The 22,859-nt window shown below is 35.1% G+C and overlaps 1 protein-coding gene across 1 annotated transcript; it reads left to right on the top strand.

The window, feature by feature from the left end:
• The first annotated feature begins 961 nt into the window (after positions 1 to 961).
• LOC116300556 (tyrosine-protein kinase CSK) lies at positions 962 to 22,438 on the top strand. The gene is made up of 17 exons (XM_031709439.2): positions 962 to 1,176; positions 2,153 to 2,197; positions 4,899 to 4,955; positions 11,079 to 11,129; positions 11,945 to 12,051; positions 12,625 to 12,744; positions 13,827 to 13,926; positions 14,923 to 15,025; positions 15,695 to 15,760; positions 16,495 to 16,597; positions 17,240 to 17,327; positions 18,053 to 18,126; positions 18,685 to 18,735; positions 19,781 to 19,829; positions 20,363 to 20,458; positions 20,608 to 20,694; positions 21,693 to 22,438. Exons 2-17 carry the CDS (start codon positions 2,189 to 2,191, stop codon positions 21,867 to 21,869), a joined length of 1,338 nt encoding a protein of 445 aa, XP_031565299.1. The 5' UTR covers positions 962 to 1,176; positions 2,153 to 2,188; the 3' UTR covers positions 21,870 to 22,438.
• Positions 22,439 to 22,859: the final 421 nt, after the last annotated feature.

Below are 22,859 nucleotides of genomic sequence, written 5' to 3'. Positions count from 1 at the left end.
AGTTGGAGCCTAGCTGTTGTAATTGCTCCATGATGTGAAACGACAGCCAAAAACGTTTCTGGCATATATGCGTTGGAAGTTTTTTTTTCAACAATACCACAGGTAGCCCAAGCTAGGTTCTGTGGTGTCATGTCATAAGGTAATGTATGGCGAAGCTTAAAAACCTCAATAAAATCGTCAAAATTGCTTACTATCAATCACGTGACTTTTTGGAGTTGACTGGGGGGCAAACAAGCGGTTGACTGGGGGCAACTAGCGGATGCTAAGTCAAAACATATCAAAATAAGTCCTCAAACTATTGTATTTGACTCAGTTTCACGACGTCAAACCAGAAAACAAGAGATCAAAACAACCTCCAGGATTCAATCTACAAGCCATTAAAAAAGAGCTACTACCGGAAGTGACGTCTATTGATAGCAACCTATAAAGTAAAGAAATGTTAGCTTACCTTTAAAAAGTAGTACCTCTTTGCCCTTTGTACTTAGATTTTTGATTTGATGAGTTTTAACGTACACAGGGCGAAAGAGGTGCTACTCTTAAAAGGTAAGCATTTCTTTAGTTTATGTCACATTTTGAAGATTTTTTTGAGGTTTTTAAACATCGTCATATACATTTTCTTATGATATGATACCACAGGAATCTAGCTTGGGCTACCTGTGAAAATGCCCCTAGAACTCCCCGAAGTCATTTTAAAAATGGCGTGGTTGGACGTTTTTTAAAGCCTCCAAAGCTAAAAGAGTCCAAAAAATGCCGAAATTCCAAATCTCAATTTTAAGTTTCTAAAAATACCAATTCGCTGATTTTACCTCTAAAAGATCTACAAAGGGCATTTCCAATACTTTGACATCGGAGTCCCTCCACCTTGTTTTGGGCTTCCTGTGCTGAAGGAGAGACTCGACTCTATTGAGCATTGGGGTGTGAGCAAAAGTGAATACATTGATCCCCCTCTACCATCAGGATTCCTTCCTGTTTCCTGTGCCGAATGTGATCAGTCAACACAAGTGGTTCAAGGGAACTTAGAATACAGAGATTTCTACAAAAATGATATATTTGTAACCTTTCATCTGGCAGATCAACTGTTGAGTGAGACGGGATTCTCCCTCCTTAGTAGAACTGTCGTTTGAAACACTCTTGAATTAAGATCTCAAAGGAAGACCCGACATAGCTTCACGATAGGTGAGTTGAATATCTTGCATCTTGTGGAATAAGCACCCTCTTTTCTTAATGTTTTACTTTATCTTAGCTGAAATAGGTAAAAACTAATGTAATAAAAGGCTGAATACAGAAAGTGGATTCTTATTCTGGTGCGTGGGATCACTTCAAAAGCTACTTGGAGACACTTCCGCCTTTGAAAATTGCAGTTTTGTACCTGTAGCCCCTGTAGGTGTATCAGGATATGTGTGTGTGTAAAGGAATTTGGGAAGTGAAAGAATATTCCTTAGAGCTGACATTGTCTTGGCATCTTTGCCCAGTAGTTTAAGTAACTGTCTCCATCAGACAGGATACTAAATATCAAGAAAACGAAAGAGCATCTAATTGTTTTTATAAATACATATGCACAATCTACTAAGTTTTATATTCAACCTTAGTAATTATGCTTTATACTGAAATGTTTGCCAGTGAGGTCCTGTTAGAGGGGGTCTGAATAATCCATAATCGTGTGTAAACTCTTAAAATAATCTGTTTCTCAGGTTTAGAAACAAATATATCTTTAAAATAGAATTAATGGATGTTAATAATCTGTAATTTTAAAATGCAACATTATTTACTAATTATCTGTATTCTTTAATTTAGTGCTCAATAATCAGTATCTCTTCTCTAAAAACCCCTAATAATCCTTAATCCCAAAACCCTAACGGGGCCTCGCTTGTGAAAAATGTAATAAGTCAAGCATGCACCTATGATGAAATACTGTCATACTGCAATTTTCGAAATTCTGTAAACTCAGTAATCTAGTTGTAAGCTGCACCCCCCTGAAATTTGGTTTTTCACTGCTGTCAGTCAAAAATAATCAGTTGGTACCTCTTATGATCTTGTCACTGGTGGCAGTGAAAAACCAATTGCACAACAAGCGGTTGAAATGTTTGAGTTTGCAAAATATTGAAGACTGCAGTAAATAAGAGAGTAACCATTTTCACCATTTCTTTCCCAGATTTGGTCTTGCCATAAGACAACCGGGGCAGATAAAATGTCTAGAGTAAGTATTAAATTAGTTCTCTACATACATAGTCAGGGCTCGAAAAAAAGGCTAACATATATATAGGTTAAGGTGTACGACCAAATAGGTTTTTGATGGTGAAAAAAAATTAGTATTTGACTATTGCCTTATTTTTAGCAAAATTAAATAATTTTCACAAGTAAGTCCTAATTTCTGCAAATATCAAATTAAATACAAGTAAGCAAGTGAAGATATGCGACAATAGACTTCCAAGTTTAGACAAACAACTGGGATGCCTGTTTTTTGTGGATTTCAAGATATTTGCCTATTAGTTTGATTGAACATGTCAAATAAATAAATAAATGGGAATTAACAGTGGCATTTCTACAGAGTAGCTATTCATCCACCGTAATTCCAATTGGAATTTAGGAGTTGATTTTTGTGGAGGGAGGAAAGCTGGAGGACCCGGAAAACCTCGAAGCATAGGAGAGAACCAACAAACAACTCTACTTACATATGACACAGAGTTCAGCGGGACTCGAACCCGGGTCGCATTGGTGAGGGGCGAGCAATCTCGTCGCTACGCCACCCGTACTTCCCTGAGCCAATTGTTCATAGTTGAAAAGTACTTTGAACCATGTGTTAATCTTCCCATGGGAATAAGAGCTTTCTGATATACAGCGTAAGGAAGAGTGGTTACCCAATTCAGACACCTAGTAGGTTATTTAGAAAAAGGGAGAAATAGCAGTTGCCTGTAAGTCCCAAACAGCCTACTAACATATTAAAACTATGAAGGACTAAAAGGGAAGCCTTCCTATGTTTACGCTAGTTAATTTTGTAATATGGAAGCTTTAATATCAAAATATGATCTCTTTATGATCATCCATTATGCACAACAAATAAAAACTGCAAACTTGTGTTGCTTTGTTTGTTGCCTGGATTTTGAGTTCAGATTCATCCCTAGTTCAATGATACATTTATAAAGTGCTAACTACAATCAGGAAACATTGTTACACCAAAGATTAAAGCCTGCTTCATGCTTCAGCCTCGTTACATCCATTGATTAGTCAATTCATTGATCTGAACATGAGACCAACACACATTTGTAAAGACATTTACGAAGTATTCCAGCACAGCCTGAATAAGTATGTGACCAGCATTTAGGTATTAGTTTGCTCTTATGCACATGTTTTTGTTCGTTAAACCTACACATACCAGGATTTCCCATACCCAGAATACCCCTTGGTCTTAGCTGTGATAATTTAACCTTTTCAAGTAGACAACATTTTAAAATTTGGTGTACTGTAATATATATATAATATAAACATTCTTGTAGCTGTACAATACTTGAAATGAAACACTCAGCTACACGTACCTCGTGTTTTACTATGATATTTATTGTTGTTACAGTGTGTTTATGTGAAGGTACTGTGTTTAGACATACACGCCATTTTATATTCCTAATATGCACATATATGATAATGCATAAACAAGGCTTTTTATTCAATAATAATTTTATTGTTGCTGTTTTGTTTCTTGTATATATCAGTGCCAAAATGTCAGTAATTCATGTAGGAAATGGATATAGGGTGGGAAACTTTAAAAATGAAATGAAATGGTACATTGCTCCACTCCCCATGTTGTCAAGACCTCGCTAAGACACTGTTTTCTTATTGTATGGCCATGATATAACAGCAACTAAATCTGGAAAGCCAAAGACCATAAACCAAAGATCACAATAAATATGGAAAAATAACAAAATCTTTCTTATGGCTACAAAGTATTTTTTTAACTCTTTTAATTTAATTTTTTAAAATTCATACTAGCATATCTATAAATTTTATATTGTACTTATAATCCATTTGATAAAGGAATTTAAAAGAGCTAGGGAATTCGTATAAAAGATGTTTGTAATATATACAGTATGAGTGGCCGTGTATGTATCAGATATACAACCACAAGGCGTAGCCGAGTGATCAAGTATATCTGATACAACACGGACACGAATGACTTATCAAACGTCTAGGTTAGTTCCTTTGTGTTTCACTAAAATTTTCAAAATTAAAGTGAATTTGGCCAAGAAAATCCAACTTAAAGTTTATGCAAATGAACACAGTTTTGTAAGATTTACAACGCTCTTCACGGTCATGATTTCTGTTGTGTTTTCCTCATGAATTATTAATGAGTTTGATAAAGATAAATAGTGCATGCATGCACCATTCAAGGAAAACTGTTCAATACTCAAGTTTCAAACACTCTTTGCTTATTCTTAGTCTAATTTGTGTGTTAAAATATTCAGCTATTCAACCAAAACCCATGGCATTTTAATCAACTTGTATTTTTCCTTAGTGCATCCATTCCTTACTATACAATGGACCTTAATAAAACTAAAGAACACATTTGCACACTATTAACCAATCTTTTTAATTCACTCTTGCTTGTTTGTACAAGCTAAGTTTCTTTCTTTCCATGTTTCTTTTTGTATGATTTTTTTTTGCTGAACAGCTATTTTTGTGAACATCCACAACATGACTCATTTGAACCAATACATGACAGAGTGTAAAAATATATATTTATTATATTTATTTATTGCTGGGTTATAACATGGATTATGGCATTATCATATTTTTTCCAAAGCCCTTGGCTAATAATAGACATCTTGTTTTAAATGCTTATATGTATTTAAAATTCTTTAATTGTTCAAAGGAATTTAAAATCTAAACTTTTTCTATTTTTATAGTGGCAAGCTGGAACTGAGGTTGTGGCAAAATATGATTTCAAGGGAGCAACAAAAGATGTGAGTAAATTTTGTGTGAAACTTATTCTTAACACGTTTATATGTTTTTAGCAGCTGTGCATGGGAATGTAGTACAGTATGGCACATTCTGGGGGGGGGGGGGGGGGGGGGGGTATGCACACACTATTTTTTCATGTCAATAAATCTAAAAATCAAGGTTGTCTTACTGGTATCTTGATTTGGTCAACCCAGGTTGAACATCTTGCTAAGATCTTGTTAAGATCTTATAAGAATCTTGCAAGATCTTAAATAGGATCTTACAAGATCTTGTCCAAGATCATGCCAAGATAATGAATAAGCTTGCCAAGTTCATGCATAAACTTGCCAAGATCATGTAAGATCAGGCCTGATCTTACATGATCTTGTCCAAGATCATGCAAGATCAGGCCTGATCTTACATGATCTTGGCAAGTTTATGCATGAACTTGGCAAGTTTATTCATTATCTTGGCATGATCTTTCATGCTTTTGATAAGATCTTACATGATCTTGGCAATATCTTACATGATCTTTCATAGTCCTAGTAAGATCTGTCATGATCATGGCAAGATCTTACAGGAAGTTGGACAAGATCTTATTTAATCATGGCAAGATCTTATTTAATCATGGCAAGATCTTATTTAATTATGGCAAGATCTTACAGGAAGTTGGACAAGATCTTTCATTGTTATGGCAAGATCTTATTTAATCATGGCAAGATCTTATAAGATCTTGGACAAGATCTTTTATGGCCATGGCAAGATCTTATAAGATCTTGGACAAGATCTTTTATGGCCATGGCAAGATCTTACAGGATCTTGAACAAAGTCTTCTTTCATAGCCATGCCTAGATGTTACAGGCTCTTTTCAGGATATACAGGATATTTTAAAGATCTTTCAGGGTTTTCTGCAGGAGGTTATAACAAGTTCTAATGGCTTGCAAACATGATTTCTGATTTCAGATAATGATGAAACTTGTAAGGCTTTATTATAATTATGTAAACTTTATTGAAAACATATGAATCAAATATTGATAAAGTACATGAAAATTTAAAAGCTATCTTGGATTAAACTTAAATTTCATGCAAATCTCTACTGACAATATTCTATGTTCAACAATATTCCATACACATTGCTTAAATGTTTTAAACACAGGAAGAAGAAATGTTTTAAACACTTTGAAGTAATGTGTGAGTCATATTGAGCTAAACAAACAAGAAATGAAAAGTCGAAAATGCAAAATGTGAATCTTGATTAAAGCATGGTTTACTTACCACCATTTTGATTCTAATTTTAATTTGCTATTAAAACTATGATCAAATTTATCATAACTGTATAATGACAGATACAGTACAGTTTATAAAGATTTGTTACGACAATGACTATTGAAATAGTTAATAGAAGTGACCTTCTCATTTGATAGTGAAAAATTAACTAGAAACTAACTCTTTCATTTCATAATTGAGGAATTGAGTGGATATAGCACAAAATTGAATAGAACACCCTGAATAATTGTAAGTGTACTCATTTTCCCTGACAATTTCCTGACAATTTACAATTTGTTGCTTCTCTGAACTTTGTCTCTGCCATAATTGGCATGCAGGTGACCTCTAAAACAGAAAAAAAAAGAAAATTAGTTTGTTTTCTGAATGATTAGGTTCTATTTCAGAAAAATATTTTTTAATTTTATTTTTGAGTTACATAAACCTTATTCTTGTATCAATATTGCAAAGGAAATAATTTCTTAAGAATTACAGTATTGCCTTAGAAAAATTGAAGCGAATGCTTCATTTTCGAATTCTTAGATTGATCTGAGTCAGCCTGTATTTCAAAGCCATGGAAATATTATTAAGGTTACTGGAGACCTTCAGGGATATGTTTCATTTAAGACTCTCTACGCAACACTTTAAATAAAACCCCATAAAACTATATATCGTTTTAAAGGTCATATACTAATGATTCAGAAAATGATATTATTTAAAAAAGAATTTTTAATTTGAAACAATGCTGGAGCCTTAAACACAAATCGGGCACGTTCAATAGAGGTGAACTATTGGACATCGATTTGGCGCATATAGCCAAAAGAGTTTCACCATGTGAATAAGCAAAAGATAAACTACAAAAGGGTGTGTGCGATTTTTGATATTTTGCTTCTTTAAAAAGTTATCAAATTTTAAAGTTGGAACGTCGAAAAATTTCAATGCCGGTTAATGTTTTACCGCATAAAAGACGAAAAATATCAAAAATCGCACATACCCTTTTGCATATTATCTTTTGCTTATTAACATAGTGAGGTTCTTTTGGCTATACACGCTAACGCTAATGCCATTAATTCACCTCTACGAAACGTGCCCGATTTGTGTTTAAGGCTCCAGCATTGTTTCAAATTAGAAAATCACAAAACGACCTTTTAAACGATACATAGTATTAGGGGGTCTTGTTGAACGTGTTGCGTAGAGAGAGTTTAAGACAAACATACCCCTGAAGGTCTCCAGTAACCCTAACTAAAGTACACTTATATTGCGCTGATACAAATTTACATTTTTATCTGCACAAGTATGTTAAGGCTAGGTTTTTTTATCAAATCACAAAATAGCTTATATTTTCTAATAACTCGTTAAATCTCAAACCAGTGAAAATAAAGTTTGGCCATCAAGTACTGATTAATTAGGGTTTTTGAAATTTAGCGCGGCATTCTCCAAAAGAAATTCAGATCCAACACGTGTTTTGAAGAAAAAAAATCTAAGTTAGGATGGCATCTCGAAGAGAAGATCACTATACGATCCAACACTTTAAAAGAATTCTAAGTTAGCGCGGCATTCTCGAAGAGAAGATCATTATACGATCCAACACTTTTGAAAGTTAGCGCGGCATATCGAAGGGACGATCACACTATACGGTCCAACACTTTTGAAAGAATAAGCGCGGCATTCTCGAAGAGAAGATCATTATACGATCCAACTTTTTTGAAAGAATTCTAAGTTAGTACGGCATTCTCGAAGAGAAGATCAGGTCGATCCAACACCTTTGAAAGAATTCTAAGTTAGAACGGCATTCTCGAAGAGACGATCAGATCAGATCCAACACCTTTGAAAGAATTCTAAGTTAGCGCGGCATTCTCGAAGAGAAGATCACCGTACGATTGAGCACTTTTGAAAGAATTCCAAGCTTTTGAATTTAGCGCGGCATTCTCGAAGAGAAGATCACCGTACGATTGAACACTTTTGAAAGAATTCCAAGCTTTTGAATTTAGCGCGGCATTCTCAAAGAGAAGATCACCGTACGATTGAACACTTTTGAAAGAATTCCAAGTTAGCGCGGCATATCGAAGAGAAGATCACTATGCGATCCAACACTTTTGTAAGAACTCTAAGTTAGCACGGCATTCTCGAAGAGAAGATCAGATCCAACACCTTTGAAAGAACTCTAAGTTTAATAGCGTGGCATATCGAAGGGACGATCACACTATACGGTCCAACATTTTTGAAAGAATAAGCGCGGCGTTCTCGAAGGGAAGATCAAAGTCTAAATTTCAAAGTTGGTGCGTTATTCTCATAGAGATCAATATATCGCTTTCTTAAATCGTAAAAGTTGTATGAACTATATTTTGGAATAATGGGAAGACAAAACTTACCTTTGTTCGTTTATAACTGTTCTTGAAGTCATAGTCGCGAGATAGTTTTCCGGTTTTTTTTCCGTTAACCTTCTTTGACGCTTGAAACTATTTGAAATACAACAAGCACGTGAGGACTCTTAATCTTTGAAAAATACACGTGACTCTGTAGACCAATGAAATTTTTCTTGTTATTTGATGCCCTTTTCTGATTGGCTCACACACGAGAAATTGTACAAAACGTTTCCTGCGATTGGGATGTGCGCGGGAAATGCCTAACACTGACCAACGATTACATAAATAGTGGAGAATCGAGAGTAAAGTTCGTGATTTTTTATTATTCAAAAATATGAAAGGCAGAGGAAGGAACAGTTTGAATTGCCCTATTTCACAAAAGCGTCACATCAAAACAATCTATTGTTTAAACGCCCGGGGGTGGGGGGGTACTCCCCTATATTCGCTATACGGGTACGTGCCGCCAAACAGGGTATGGAACAGGGTATATGAAATCGCGCTCGCTCTGGGACAAGGTATACGAAATCACGCTCTCTCCTCTCTGGAACAGGGTATCGATTTTCGCGCTACCGGAAAAGGTTATGGTTTTCAGCGATCTTGCTCTGGAACAGGGTATGAATTTCAGCGATTTTACTCTGGAACTGAGGGTCAGGGTTCAGAGGGCTCAGCGGCACATCCGTACCCTAAACTGGCAAGAGTACCCCCCACCCCTGGGTTTAAACGCAAAGGATCATGGTCGTCGGACGGGGTCAAATCAATGCAAATTCACCGAAAATTGTTCTAAAACCCGTATCAATCCACGAAGACAAGTAGAATAACCAGCAAATGCTCAGAATATTTTTAGTGCATATTAACACATATTATATCTGAAAACCAGGCCATTTTATATTAAACTATTTCGCTAGGAGCAAATTTTGTTGAATTTTCTATTGAATTTGGTGATTCTATCCCCAACATAAACAAGCAGTGACGTCATAGTGAAATAGGGCAATTAATTAAACAGTTACTTAGGCAAAAAAGCATGAACTTGCATATTTGTGATAAAGAACTGAGCTGTTCAAGTGATGTCTTGAGCAGCTCAAGCGATTCAGACGAAGATGTTTGTGATGGCCATAAAAAGAAAGAATTGATCAGTTCAACCTACCCTGACAAAAAAATCATGATGTCTTTGAAGAAAAAGAACCCAGCAGTCAAAGGGATTCCGAAAAAGATGTTAGGGATATCGACAAAGGCAACCAACCAAGCAGTTCAAGCAATTCCGACGAAGATGACAACAAACCGAGCAGTTCAAGCAGTTCTGACGAGTATGTTTGTGATACTGCTTCACTGCACCAAAACAATATTTGCAATCATTTTGCCTTCCAATGTTGTGAATCAGATACTGAATCAGGGACTTCTACAGGCTCCAGTCCAAGTGATGAAGTCAGTTCTGATGACGAAAGATCTTGCAAAGATAATTAATTACAAGATTTGGAAAGATCTTGATAAGATCATACTAAGATCTTGACAAAGATCTTATTAAGATCTTGTTAAGATCATGTTAAGATCATGGCATGATCTTGGCAAGATTTTATAAGTTTATAATTTTAAGAACTCTGTTAAGAAATGCAAGATCTTATCAGGATCTTGACAAGATCTTTAAAATATCTTGAAAAGATCTTGTAAAGATCTTGACAAGAATTTGATAAGATCTTTTAAACTATGATACAAGATCTTGCAAAGATAATTACAAGATCTTGGAAAGATCTTGACAAGAATTTGATAAGATCTTTTAAACTATGGTACAAGATCTTGCAAAGATAATTACAAGATCTTGGAAAGATCTTGATAAGATCATACTAAGATCTTGACAAAGATCTTATTAAGATCTTGTTAAGATCATCACATGATCTTGGCAAGATTTTATGAGTTTATGATTTTAAAACCTCTGTTAAGAAATACCAAGAACTTATCAGGATCTTGACAAGATCTTAACAAGATCTTGCCAAGATCTTGAATACCTAAGATCTTGAATAACTTAACACAAGATCTTGCCAGATCTTCCATGATCTTGCAAGATCTTCCATGATCTTATCAAGATGCTCAACCTGGGAACTCATGTCTAATCATGGATGGCTACAATTTAAATTGTTTGTCAGGGCAATATATGACCAACATAAGTTGTTGGGTAACAGGTCTTTTCAATCTAGGTGAAGTTTAATATAGACATTGTAAGTATTTCATGTAAAGCATGGTTGCGGATCTAAAACTCAAAATTCATTTGAATCTTTGCAACAACAGTCTTGTAGTCATATCCTTGATGTAGACCATTTTTTGATGTCCAACTGGCAAGTTGGTTGGTTGGTTTGTTGACTGTAATTCCTCTTATATATGGGAAAATATGCCTTATGCATATTAAGAATTTTAAAGTAACATGTACGTTTGTCTCGAATTTTTTCCTGGGTTCTCTGGTTTTTCTCCCTCCCCAAAAATCAACTCTGAAATATGTACCAATATGTAGCAATTTGTTATTTACAGGATTTACCTTTCAAAAAAGGAGAAATTCTTACTATCACCAGGGGAACAAGGGTATGTCAACTTTTTACTGTGTTTTGTAACCTATTTTAGATTTAATTAATTCCCTTGAGTAAGGAAAAGTCTTTTAGGTCCATTGTCAGTAATTCTTTTTAATACAGTTATTACCTCCAGTTGCTATTATTATGAAATATTTTTCTCTTAAAGTTCAAAGAAACTGAATTTGTAAAAAAGAAAATAATGTAAGAATTCCTTTGAACTTGGGTATCTGACAGACATCCCAATTTGTTAAAGTGGTGTATTAAAAAAAATCGGGAAATACATGTATATCATTTATGGAATAAATGGGACAGTGTGCTAAATAATTCAAACAAACAAACAACAACAACAATAACAAAATCAACCAAATTACAGTAAAATATTTTCTTTCTTTTGCCATTCTTTGTAACCTATTATTCTATTGTAAAAAGATGTAGAGCTTTACAGTATCTTAGAGATATGCAACTCTCTGCGCCAATTTCTTAGACACCCAACACTATCAAGCACACTTTTCCACCTCAAATTTCCGAAAAAAAACTTGATTAAAATGGTTAAAGGCTGAAAAAAGATTTTTTCTCTTTAAGACTGTCAGATCAGGGACAAAGCTTGACCTGGCATGAAGCCAGTCTGGTTTGACCAAAGTTTCAATCAAACTTTGTGGTGTTTCCTGCTATGAACCCAATGTTACTTTGTTAGGTGAAACCCGCTGAAACATTATGGCGGCCACGATGTGTTGGATTGTGACTTTCCTTTCCCCTGTTTGGGGAATTACCTTAATCAAACCACTACTTATTAAAAACAAATACTTTTTGTAACTGTTTATATGACAGGATTGCAACTGGTACAGAGCAAAAAATGGTAAAGGTGATATGGGTTTGATACCTGTAAACTATGTTCATGTTTTGGAAAGAGGTGCTGTGAAACTCCATGCTATGCCGTAAGTGTGTGTGTTTGATACCTTTCTACAGTAAGATGCAGTTTTAAATCAACATGTATGTGAGACTTTTAAAGCATTTTCACTAGGGACTCTGCACAGGCAACCATTGAGGCAATCCCAAAAAGCCTATAGGATCTATGTACAATATAATATCACCTTATCAGGTAGTTTCATGCAAAAAGGTGAATTTCAGACCAGAGCCTCTTGCCTGCTGTTTTTGCACAATGTTCTTGCTAGTTGCCATAAACCTTAATATGCAGTTCCACCTAAGACATTTACTGTCAAACTTTCAACATTTTGCAAGGCATCATAACAAAGTCGTTGCTAAAAGAGCCACTACTGTTTATTATGCTGAGTGTTTCTTTGTGTTTGGGGTGTGTTTCTGGACCTGATCCCTTGCGGTTAGCAGTAAACCTAATGCTAAAGGTCTCTATTGTTTTCCACTCACCTCCCCACAGTAAACTAGCCAGGAGTTACCCATCTCAAGGCTATTCTACCCATAAGATTTACTTAGATTAGTGAATGTGTGTGAATTTAAAATATAATTACTGCTATGTCTGTTTTATATGTTAGGTGGTTTCATGGCCGAATAGACAGAGAAAAAGCAGAAGAACTTTTAAAAGCAAGAAGAGATGGTCTTTTTCTTGTGAGAGAGAGCTGCAATTATAAGGGTGATTATACTCTGTCAGTCTGGTACGTCAAGTAATGCCTATTTGAATTGTGTTTACTAGAAGGGACTGCATTGGTGTGTGGAATACAATGAATTTAATGTTTTTGTTCAAATTGCAATAGCCCACAATAATATTGAAAGAATCCGATTAGTAGAGTCCTCATGAATGCAGTCATATCTTATGCGATTATGCTCATTAATGTGTCTTTATGCTTTAAAACCTAATGAATTTTTCAGATGACATTAAAGTTTTTGAAATTTATTGTCAATCTTCCCATTCCTTTTCCTTCATTTTGATCTTAATTGGCATTTCCAAAGATGAAGTTTATTTGTTAACAATGGATCAAAACCATCAACACATTGATGAAGCTGTCATTTTATTGTTCACATCAATTCACTCATGTCTGCAGTTTTCTTGCTGCAAAATAGAAGTATGAGGTTCTACCACTTACTGACATTACATTGTATGATATATGGTGCAGCTCAGGTTGATCACAATAGCCCACAGGTCCAGGGAGGGGGGTACTCTGCCAGGATTTGGGTAGGGTGTTCTGCTGGGATTCTGAAAGGGGTACCCTGTTGATGACAAAAAAATCAAATTTGTAGACCCGGTTTATGACAAAAGATATAATTAATTGCACTGAGTTCCTCATTCAATTATCAACTCAGGAACCCCCCCAGGCCCACAGGTGACATTGGCCCACTTGCATCCAACTAGAAAACTGTGTGTAGAAGGTTGTGTGGAAATTAAATTCCCATCTGGAACTCAGTCTTTTGGATTTCACTATAATATTACTAATTATACAGCTTCTCATTAATCCCATATAGGTAACTGTCCAATTATTTTCTTAATTAGACAGGTCTTGTTGATATGGGATTAATTAGGCAGCTATATAATTAATAGGTAATGGGATTTCATGCTCCCCAATCAAGAAATAATTAGACTCGAAAAATTCCTCTGACTGCCAAATTGGACTCGGCCTACGGCCTCATCCAATTCGTCAGTCCTTGGAATTTTCCTCATCCAATTATTTCTTAATTGGACAGCATGGAGTCCTATTACATATACTAATGTCAGTATAACTCCATGCAATTGTCATTTCAGTTTTGGTGGAAAAATAGAGCACTATAGAGTTATCTTTAAAGACAATAAATTAACAGTGGATGAAGAAGAATACTTTGAAAATTTAACAAAGCTAGTAGAGGTGAGATGGTGTGCTGGGTCTAGACGTAATATTTTAAGGAGAAATCTTGATTTTTTTAGAAGAACAACCAGGGCGGAAGGAGGTGGGGGTTATTTTAAAAAAATTAGCAGGGCAAGGAGGCAAGCAGAGACAAATCAGTGTGATTTCAGCTCAGCACAAAGTTCCATAAACATCACACTTGCAAATTTGATGCATTAGACAATGGAGCCGAATAAACACCACTGTTTTATAGAGAATATCATCAATGAAGAGCATATTTTGTTTAGTTCACTTCACTTGATATTTATGTTTGATTATGAAAAGCAAAGTCTGCAAGACATGTCAAAATCATTATCACTGCAATGATTTCTTCATGTATTTAAGGTTCACTGTTTTAGTTCACTGTTTTATGTGAATGACTGGTCTAAACATTTTTGAACAAGAACCATCAAGTGTCAATGTGTTTGCATGATTACAACAACAAACCACTGACACAATACATGTGAATGTAGTGTGAAACAATGAACTTTAATTTGATATGAATTATCAGTGTCCTAAAGGGGGGTGCCAAAACATATATAATTACAAATCCCACTTCCCAGCGTCCAAATCCATTTTCTCATTCCCCCCTTCCCCCCCCCCACTATCGGATTCCTGGTGACCTTAATCCAATTTTACCCAGGACAAAGTAGGCAAATTCCAGTAACCATTCTTTCAGTTATCTTATAATTGAAGGAGCCTTGACAGACATTGTATACCATTTAAATCAATTAATTAGTTAATCTTCATGACCTGTATGTTTTTCCTCCCTTCAAAAAAATCAACTTTTAAATTCTCATTTGATTTATTGTTAGCCTTATCAAGTGGGTGGCAAAATCTGTTAGGCTTTCTGTCCACCATGGAGTGGTAGGCCTCTTTCTAGCAATGATTGTAACTGAAAGTTTCTGTTGTAATGAAATAAAATGATGTGGTTTACTCCCAGGTGGTATTCATATTTTGTTTTCTTGTTTTGTGTAGCACTACCAAAATGATGCAGATGGCTTATGCACAAGGCTCACACAACCTTTGGAAAAAAAGGGCTGTTTTGATTTCTCTGTTGATTCAGAATCATTTGAAAAAGGTGAGTGGTATTTCTCTAATTTTAGCACAGTACAAACTTGCATTGAACAATAGACCCTTGGCCAAAATGGCAGCTGCACATTTGAATGAGTTAAAATTAAAACTGAGTAAAAAAACAATACCAGCACTCATAAGTATAACTTTACTTTTAATTAGTAATGGTACAAACATTTGTCAGGTAGTATGGTGCTTACTATCAATCACATGACTTTTTGGAGTTGACTGTGGGTAAACAAGCGGTTGAATGAGGGGCAACTAGTGGATGTTTTTAAGTCAAAATAAGTCCTCAAGCTATTGTATTTGACTATTTCTATGACATGAAACCAGAAAACGAGAGATCAAAACGACCTTCTAGATTCTACAAGCCATTAAAAATGCAGCTATTACCGGAGCGGAAGCGACATCTATTGATACCAACCTATTGGCTGTGAAAACTTTGGTAGCAAATTGACAAATTTAAAGATGTTTGTATGTCTGGCAGTGTATGTTTTGAAGTTAAGATGAGAGTACAAGACTGGTGTATTTAAAAAAAGTCTACTTCAACTCTAGATGTGTGTTGGTGAAGTGTCAACCAATGATTGGCTAATAGTTGGCCAAGAGGTGCACTTCAATTTGTATTTACTACATGCAATGATAATTATTTAACTGAAAACATTGATTAATTTTGCAGAGGGTTGGGCAATAAACAGGAAAGACCTTACACTAATGGAATCAATCGGCAAGGGTGAATTTGGAGGTAACTAAAAAGCTTCTTTCATTACAGACATGGTCATGATGTTAAATGTGAAGATGAATAAAATCTGTGATAACGTTATTTTAGATTGATGTATAAATCAACAAGGAAAAGTCAAAATGAAAAAGTCCTCATATATTGGAGAAGATTAATCCTCCCCTTTGATAGAGTTACCACAGTAAATCCATGAAACTTTAGTAACTAAATAGCACAACTTCATGCAAATTCTGTTGTTTTCTATTGTCTAATTAGCACTATTTTGTACTATTTAGTAATATTAGTGTTTCACGGATTTACCGTGGTCACTTTATCAAAAAGCCACTGATGTTATTGGATTGTTTTTTATTTCAATTTATTTTGTTTTAAAAAGTCTACCTTTCCATAATATTGTGCTTAAGGATGGTGCTTACTATTGTCCACGCACACACATACTGCGCATCTACATTTGAGAGATGTCAAAATTTATTACTTGAATTGCACGAAAAGAAGTGTTTATTTTCAAGCTTGTTAAAGAGATAATTTGCTAGGTTTAAGTATTATTGACAAGAATAATTCTTAAAAAATTCACATAGTCATTTAAAAAAATAATTGATTTTCAATTAGTAGGCACTGTCCTTAATTAGTGACAGCAATACTATATTAGATAGCAAAACAGAGGAAGGACCATACCAGAAATGTGAAAACCATATGGTTCTTAACATTATGTTTTGCTAACTAACTCGTATTATCGGTTCTAGATGTTCTTTTAGGGGAATACAAAGGAAAAAAAGTGGCAATTAAAAGTTTAAAAGATGATGACAGAGCTGCCCAACAATTCTTGGCAGAAGCATCTGTGATGACGTAAGAAAAACTGCATTTAACTGTGCAAATACTAAGCCATTGCAGACACTCAGTAAAAAATACATTTCTGTTAGACTCTCCAGCATGATTTGACTATGTTTCAAAATTGTAAAAACTTGAAAATTATATGGAATGGGAAGCATGGTGGCATAGCCATGAAAGTGCTTGCCTCTCACCAATGCAACTTGGGTTTGAATCCTGTCGGGCTAAAGGATTTTTCTCTATGTTCTTCAATTTCCCTTCCTCTGCAAAATATAAAATTCCAACTGGAAATTCAGTAGATTAATCAATTTATCCATTCATCCCTCCCTCGACTCCATTCCTCCATTCATTCATTTATCTATCCCTTCATCTCTCCTTCCCTCCCTCCCTCTATCCCTCCATTTATTCAGCTAATTGTTTGTTTGTTTATTTAAATCCATCTTGAAAACTCAGTGTATAATAGTAATGAAGTAATGCAGTACAGTAATGCCACTGCTCAATCCTTTTTATTTATTTATCTATGAATCCATCCATGAATCCGTTTCTCCATCTCATCCCTCCTTCGACTCCCTCTCCTTCCATACCTTCCTTTCTTTCTTCCTTATTTTTTAATTATAGGTTATGCCACTTTAATAACTCTTACTGTTTTAATATTGATAGGAGTTTGCATCACCCTAATCTTGTGCAACTGTTGGGGGTGTCATTAGATGGTTCACCTGTTTACATTGTGACAGAGTATTGTGGAAAGGTATGATAAATACATATATTTTTCAAGCTTTAAAACAAAATTGCTTTTCCCCTCTTGTTTCGGGAAATCAAAAAAAAAAAATTCCTGTGCAAAATTTGAGAGTTTTGCCCCCATGTGTTGAAGTTCAAAATGTGTATGGTTCCTCAATTAAATTTTGAAGTTCATTAGTGGTTTTAAGCAGTTTTAGTGAGCTTGCACAATGTGGGCTCAAATAATGGCATCATTTTTATTGCTTCTTTTTTCTATAGTAGGCAAGCCACCTTAAGGCCCAAATCATAGGTGTTATTGTGTTGAATTGGCTATTTGGGTGTTGTCATACATGTCATTACTCTAATTGTGGATTAACAGTTTTATTGTTCAGTTAAATTGTAATTATTTTTTATGTACTTGGTTCTTCTTCAGTTTACTCCAATGTTAAATTTTAAATTGCTGGGGTCTAACTCGAAAACCTTATGGTTAATTTAGACCCCAGGCTCTGAATTATGTTCTTTTGACAATTATCTATTCTTTATTTTCTTAGTTGTTTTCTATAGTTGTTTTTCACATTTCATGTAAATTTTCTTGTATGAGCAAATAAAATTGTATTGTATTGTATTGTATTGTCAAAATCTGACAAACACATTACACTTCCTGCCATCTTGTCATTAAATCTGACATTAAATAAAGTTTACAACATAGTATATATGTAGTTACTACATGTTGAAATCAATTTCCTATTATTATAGGGAAGTCTTATAGATTACTTACGGTCAAGAGGAAGAACAGTCATTGGACAAAAAGATCTTGTTGGATTTGGCAGGTAGCTGTTGTTTAATATAGATAACTGTGATGAATTTATTGATATTGTAAATGTCTGGCAATCACACTTATTGTTGGTGAATCAGAATATGGTTCAGATCTCTATTCAAATTTCACATATTATGTACTATCCAATATTCTTGAACAAAAATATAATTTTTTAAGAAAGAGTTACAGAGAATACAAGTCAATATGTGGGCTTGTTGCTGAGATTCCCAATTTTAGCTTCAGCTATTAGTGGGTTTATACTAAAAAAATTAAACACCTCACCCTCATGATGTACAAATCAATAGCCCCAATTGTCTCATACACCATACAGACTGGTTGTTAAGTATACTAATTTATTTATTGTTATCCCCTACAAATAATTAATTCTTTTTATCTAACACACCCTTATATTAATAACAATAACTATCAATATGATACTCAATATTACGATCTAAATAATTGAGCTCTATTATTATGTAATAAAAATGTATACTTTTTTTGGGTGTTTTCCTTTTTGTGATAAATCGATTCAAAGCCATTGAAGGATAATACTCTTGGTTCTCTTTCTTAGGGATGTTGCTGCAGGACTGGAATATTTGGAATCCAAAAACTTAGTTCACAGGTACATCCTTAAGGACGTTCATGGACATCCTTTCTACACATGAGTTTTGTGCACATGTACTTATTGTGGTGATGTCATTCCAATATTTTGATCGGCAAAGTATTATGAAAACTTAATCTTTTATAATAATCTTTTCTAGCTCTAAAACAAAGTATGGGAACCCCCTTTTTTTTCTTTGTTCCTTCTTTAGAGTAAAAATTAAAAATATCTGATATGATCAAATCAAAATTACACATTTGTGCACAACTGGAATAGAATTTCATTTGACATGAAGACTATTCCAGCCCAACAACATTTTATATTAATTTTTTAATTTTCAACATAAATTTGAAATGCTAACTAAATACTTGGTCATAATGCTTGAAAAAAAAGGAACAATTAATTTAGTTCTTCAGTAAATATGGCTTATTTTGACAGCTTTCCATGTTTACAATGTATGTTGTTTGAGTGGTTTTACCATAAAAAGGGTGAACTTACATTCTGTTGACAAACTTTTAAACTAATTTGACAATATAGCTTATATTTTTCTTTAATGTTGACTAAGACTGCCAGGGTGAACCATTTATGGATGATGCTGTTGAACTCATCTTTGGCTGTGTCAGTCTTTTGGTTTAATTTACTGACATTCCAAGCAGCTGTCCAATCTTTAGTCACAGACCTTTGTTAGTATTTCTTACTCAGCTTCGTGAATATGACCTTGTTGATGGCAGTATTGTTATGTGATAAACTTTAGGTATACATAATGAGTTGGGGATCAATTACATGGGAACCCTGTAGCATATGTGCACATTGGACTCTTGGTTATTGCAGAGAAGACCCTTGAATACTAATTGCACAATTTTGGCATTTTCTGACCAAACAAAAAAACAAATCCAAACACAGAGAAACATGACAGACAAACCAGTAGAAATTGTGGAAGGGTAAAAAGGGAGCACTAATAATGTTGACTTGACCTTTTGAGTGATTGTTTATTGAATAGGACATTCCACAGCCTATTTATTGCTAAATTTTTTCAGATAATTTATTGATAACAACTATTTTGCAGGGATGTAGCTGCCAGGAATGTACTCATTGATGACAATGCTTCAGCAAAAGTATGAAAACCTATCAGTAAAATCACAGTTTGTAATAAGCCCAGAGGGGCGGGGGGGGGGGGGGGGGGGGGTGGGTACTCCCCTATATTTGCTATACAGGTATGTGCCACCCTATAGGGTATGGTTTTTCGGCCTTTGGGTCTGGGGTAGGGTATCATTTTTTGACATTTTGTCTGGGATAGGGTTAACGATTTGGTCATTTTTGTCTGGCTAATAGGCTACGCTTTCTGCCAACACAAAAACAATAAAAATGTTAGTAAATATTGGTTGCAATCGATTGTAAACCGTATTTTCCGTCTTTTAGTCTGGGATAGGGTGTACAATTCTTAGTTTTAGTCTGGGGTAGGGTTTGAGGTCCTGGCGGCACACCCCTACCAAAGTTGGGGTGGTAGTACCCCCCCGGGATAATAAGCATGTTAATGCTTCAGCTTTTCTTTGCTGTGATGAATTTTTGTGTGATACAATGAACTCAAATGTCTGATATTGTGTAGATTTAGATTCTATTATAGCAAATAATGCAATTGCTTATTTAGCTTTCAGATTTTGGTCTTGCAAGGGAAGCCAACTTTAATCAAGAGGGAGGAAAGTTTCCTATTAAGTGGACTGCTCCTGAAGCCTTAAAAGAACAAGTGAGCTTATTGATCTATGACATCCTACTTTCCAAGCTAGTATTAATGTTTATCTCACTAAATGCAGACTTTTTTCATGAGAAAGAATGTAATGGTAACATATAATGATGGTATAAAGTAAAGCAACGTAATTCATTTGTTTTTTCTAGAATTTTTCTACTAAATCTGATGTATGGAGTTATGGCATATTTCTTTGGGAATTATTCTCGTTTGGTAGGGTTCCATATCCAAGAGTGGTAAGTCTGAAAATATATAAGGACAAAAATAATGCCTAATACAGTTTATGTGTAATACAGCTAATGTAATATAAAACAGTCAGGGTGTGCAGTGGGTGTACTATAGATCAGGCAGGGTGTGTAGTGGGTATACTATAGATCAGTCAGGGTGTGCAGTGGGTGTACTATAGATCAGTCAGGGTGTGCAGTGGGTGTACTTTAGATCAGTCAGGGTGTGCAGTGGGTGTACTTTAGATCAGTCAGGGTGTGCAGTGGGTGTACTTTAGATCAGTCAGGGTGTGCAGTGGGTCAGTCAGGGTGTGCAGTGGGTGTACTATAGATCAGTCAGGGTGTGCAGTGGGTGTACTATAGATCAGTCAGGGTGTGCAGTGGGTGTACTATAGATCAGTCAGGGTGTGCAGTGGGTGTACTATAGATCAGTCAGGGTGTGCAGTGGGTGTACTATAGATCAGTCAGGGTGTGCAGTGGGTGTACTATAGATCAGTCAGGGTGTGCAGTGGGTGTACTATAGATCAGTCAGGGTGTGCAGTGGGTGTACTATAGAGTAGTCAGCATGTGCAGTGGGTTTACTATAGAGCATTTAGGGTGCAGTGGGTGTACTATAGAGTAGTGAGTGGATATCAATGCACAAATTCTTGCTGTCTTTTAAAGTTAACTAGTAGAAAAAATACTGGGTGGCCACAGTTAGGAGCGCCGCACTGTGATATTGAAATTATATTGTATATACTGTTCTTGTAATGGCCGATGAGTGTACTAAAATGAGGTCACCCAGTCATCTTGCAAGGCTGTGCGAGGCTGCTCATTCAAAATAAAGGTGGATAATGGGAATTCAGGTCAAAGCAAAAGGTCAATTTCTTTAACTTTTCCTCTATAAACGCATCACATGTGCTTTTATATCTTTTATTGTGAACTAATGACCGGAAGATCTCGTTTTTGAGAACGGTGTATAGTTCCAATTTGTTTGATCTGTTGATAATTTGTTTCTCTGCTTTATGAAGCCTTTATCAGATGTAGTATCAAAAGTAGAAAAAGGCTATCGTATGGATATACCAGATGGTTGCCCACAAGAAGTCTATGTTATAATGAAGGACTGTTGGAATCTTGCTCCCAGTAAAAGACCATCATTTGGACAGATCGTTAAACGAATGGAATTAATTCACAAAGGATTTCTCTAGTGCCTTGTCTAATCATCCACATGTAATTATGCCACACACTGAATAAGTTCTTTGTCAAAAATTAGTATAATCTGATTTCTAAGAATGAATAGATTCCATTGACTAGGGTCTTGGGACTACTATTATAAGATTGGTATTACAAGTTTTCTAATCTTGACATACCCAGATCTCACACAACTTGCTGTAGTAATGGATTGTAATCTTGCAGAGGAAGTGAATGTTTATATTTTGTTTTCTTTAAAAACTAGAACTCTGTTCACTGTAATGAGGTTTTGTATGTTTTAGGCTAAGTATATAGTAGGCCCTATCAAATGAAAACAGAAATCAATTAAAAATAAACACCACATTAAAAGATTTAAGTTGTTACTTAAGAGGATAATCACACTTTTTATAAATAGTATATTAAAAACATAGCACAGAGTATGTGCAAGAACTAGGTAAGCATAGTAAGCATTACGTCAAGGACATTGCTGCATCAGGTATTAGTAGATGTACTTGGGCAATCATGAACAATCAAAATAATGATCGTGTTGTCAAATAGTTAGCAATTAAAGATTTTCTTAACAAAATATTTTTTTATTGTCTTGATTGATTGTGAAAGCAAAGTTTGAATTTTCCAGTAGGGTTTGAAAGTATCTATATGCACAACTATCAATTGGTTGTCGCATTCATTTTTACCCCTGGGTTCCTGAGGATGTGTGGGTGTGTTTAATTAAAAGTCTCTTAGTATGACACAAACTATTCGGAAAGACTATCTGGAACTAAGCCATTTAGAATATCGTTACACAGAAGTCGCCCACCCTTCTCCTCTCCCTGCTCACGGAAGGAGAATTTGGCGAGCGACAAATAGGAAAAATGAATGGTGTTTAGTACATGCTGTATCTTTTGGGGGCACGGGATTGGTGTCATTTGAGTATTCTGTGCCAGGGATGGAGGATTTCCACAAAATTAAAATCGATTGACTTATATGAAACTAGATGCATACCAAGA

Source organism: Actinia tenebrosa, unplaced genomic scaffold (assembly GCF_029948245.1).
Source record: "Actinia tenebrosa isolate PJP-AT-01 unplaced genomic scaffold, QUT_ActTen_1.0 PGA_scaffold5__44_contigs__length_20552954, whole genome shotgun sequence".
Classification (NCBI taxonomy): Eukaryota; Metazoa; Cnidaria; class Anthozoa; order Actiniaria; family Actiniidae; genus Actinia; species Actinia tenebrosa.
Note: the sequence above shows the minus strand (reverse complement) of the source record. Positions and strands in the feature narration are given on the sequence as shown.